Raw genomic sequence first — 1,859 nt, forward strand, 5'->3', positions numbered from 1 at the left:
TGTAGAAGAAGAGACAGCTGAGCTGCTTATGGATTCGCAGCAACAAAAGTTGGGGTGTACGTACACCGCAACAACACCAACTGCAGCAGCACAGCGCTGCTGCTGCTGCTGCTGCTGCTGCTGCTGCTGCTGTTGCTGCTGCAGTTAATTCGAGTTGTTGCTGCAGCAGCAGGCATTCTGCTGCTGCTGCTGCAGCAGATTTCCCTCTGCTGCAGCAGCAACAAATTGTTTGCTGCTGCAGCAGTTCTGCTGCTGCACCAATTGCTCCTACACTGGCACCGCTTCAGCAGCAGCAGCAGCTGCTGCTGCTGCAGCAGCAGCTGCTGCTGTTGCTGCTGCTGCTGCTGCTGCTGCAGCAAACTAAAAGTCAAAGAGATCAGCAGCAAAAGACGTACCTGTGGATCCCGTCTCCCACGCTGCTTCTGCTGCTGCTGACGGTGCCCTGCTGCGCTGCTGCTGCTGCTGCTGTTGCTGTTGCTGCTGCTGCTGCGGTGATGCAGCAGCAGCAGCAACAGCAGCAGCAGCAGCAGGAGAGTCTCCCTGAGACTCAAAGGAAGAAGGGCTCCACAAATCTGCAAGCTCATTGCGCTGCTGCTGCTGCTGCTGCTGCTGTTGCTGCTGCTGCTGCTGCTGCTGCTGCTGCTGCTGGTTGGTTGTCGCCCGAGGAGCAGCAGGCTTTGATTTTGCTGCAGCAGCCATTCCGTGTTTGCTGCTGCTGCTGCTGCTGCTGCGCTGCTGCTGCTGCTGTTCCTCCCTTTCTGTCTCTCTGTTGATGCCCTTACGTCCGCGGCGCTGCTGCTGCTGTTGCTGCTGCTGCTGCTCTTGCTGCTGCTGCTTCCTTTGTTGCTGCTGCTTCTGTTTTTGCTGCTGACGGCGTTGCTGCTTGCTTTGCTGCTGCCGCTGCTGCTCCTGCTGCTGATCGTCCTCGTCGGAGCTGTGCAGCTGCTGCTGCTGCTGCTGCTGCTGTTCTTCATCCTGCTGCTGCTGCTGCTGCTGCTGCTGCTGCTGTCTTGATTCTATTCCTTTGTCGATTTGATTGGCACGCTGCTGCTCCTCTTGTTGCAGCAGCTGCTGCTGCTGCTGCTCCTGCTGCTGCAGCTGCTGCTCGTGCTGCTGCTGCTGCTGCTGCTGCTGCTGCTGATACTGCTGCTGCTGTTCCCGTTGCCTCTTTCGTTCTAGCTGGCGCTGTTCTGCCTGCTGCTGCTGCTGCTGCTGCTGCTGCTGCTCTTCTTGCTGCTGCTGCTCTTCTTGCTGCTGCTGTCTGTGTCTGCTGCTGCTGCCCACTGTCTGTGCTGCAGCAGCAGAAACTCCCGCTGCATTAAAGCTGCTGCGCCTTGCTGCAGCAGCAGCACCGGTTGCTGCTGCTGAAGGCAGCAGCGCATGCGCAGCAGCAGCAGCAGCAGCAGCAGCATTCGCAGACGATGGCTCTGCTGCTGCTGCTGCTGCTGTCGAGCTATCCCTTGTGCTGCTGCTGCTGCTGCTGCTGCTGCTGCTGGCGCCCTTCCGGCTAGCAGCAGCATTCAACCCACCAGCGACCGCACTGCTGCTGCTGCTGCTGCTGCTGCTGCTGCTCTTGCTTCTAGCAGCAGCAGCAAGCAGCAGCTGCTGCTCCTCGCTGCCGTTCCATTCCCAGCCGCATGCAGCAACATCTTCCTTTAGCTGCTGCTGCAGCAGCAGCAAATTCTGCTGCGATAGAAACCGCCGCTGCAGCAGCGGTGCTGCAGCAGCAAGCCAGCCGCAGCAGGAGTTCCTGCTGCTGCTGCTGCTGCTGCTGCTGCTGCCTAGCACCGACAGAATCCTCCTTCTTGTTTTTCGTGCTGCTGCTGCTGCATCACGCAGAGCAGCAACCAGCTGCTGCT

The 1,859-nt window shown here is 59.3% G+C and overlaps 1 protein-coding gene across 1 annotated transcript in view; it reads right to left on the bottom strand.

The window, feature by feature from the left end:
• EMH_0034680 (uncharacterized protein) overlaps positions 1–1,832 on the bottom strand; it is a gene marked incomplete at both ends in the record, with an annotated part of 2,598 nt that extends 766 nt beyond the window's left edge. The window contains 2 exons of the mRNA XM_013494897.1: positions 396–1,718; positions 1,793–1,832. Of these exons, the coding sequence (XP_013350351.1) occupies positions 396–1,718; positions 1,793–1,832 (1,363 nt within the window). The remainder of the gene's footprint in view (positions 1–395; positions 1,719–1,792) is intronic.
• Between the last annotated feature and the right edge of the window lie 27 nt (positions 1,833–1,859).

Source organism: Eimeria mitis, genomic scaffold (assembly GCF_000499745.2).
Source record: "Eimeria mitis Houghton genomic scaffold, Emh_scaff1325, whole genome shotgun sequence".
Lineage (NCBI taxonomy): Eukaryota > Apicomplexa > Conoidasida > Eucoccidiorida > Eimeriidae > Eimeria > Eimeria mitis.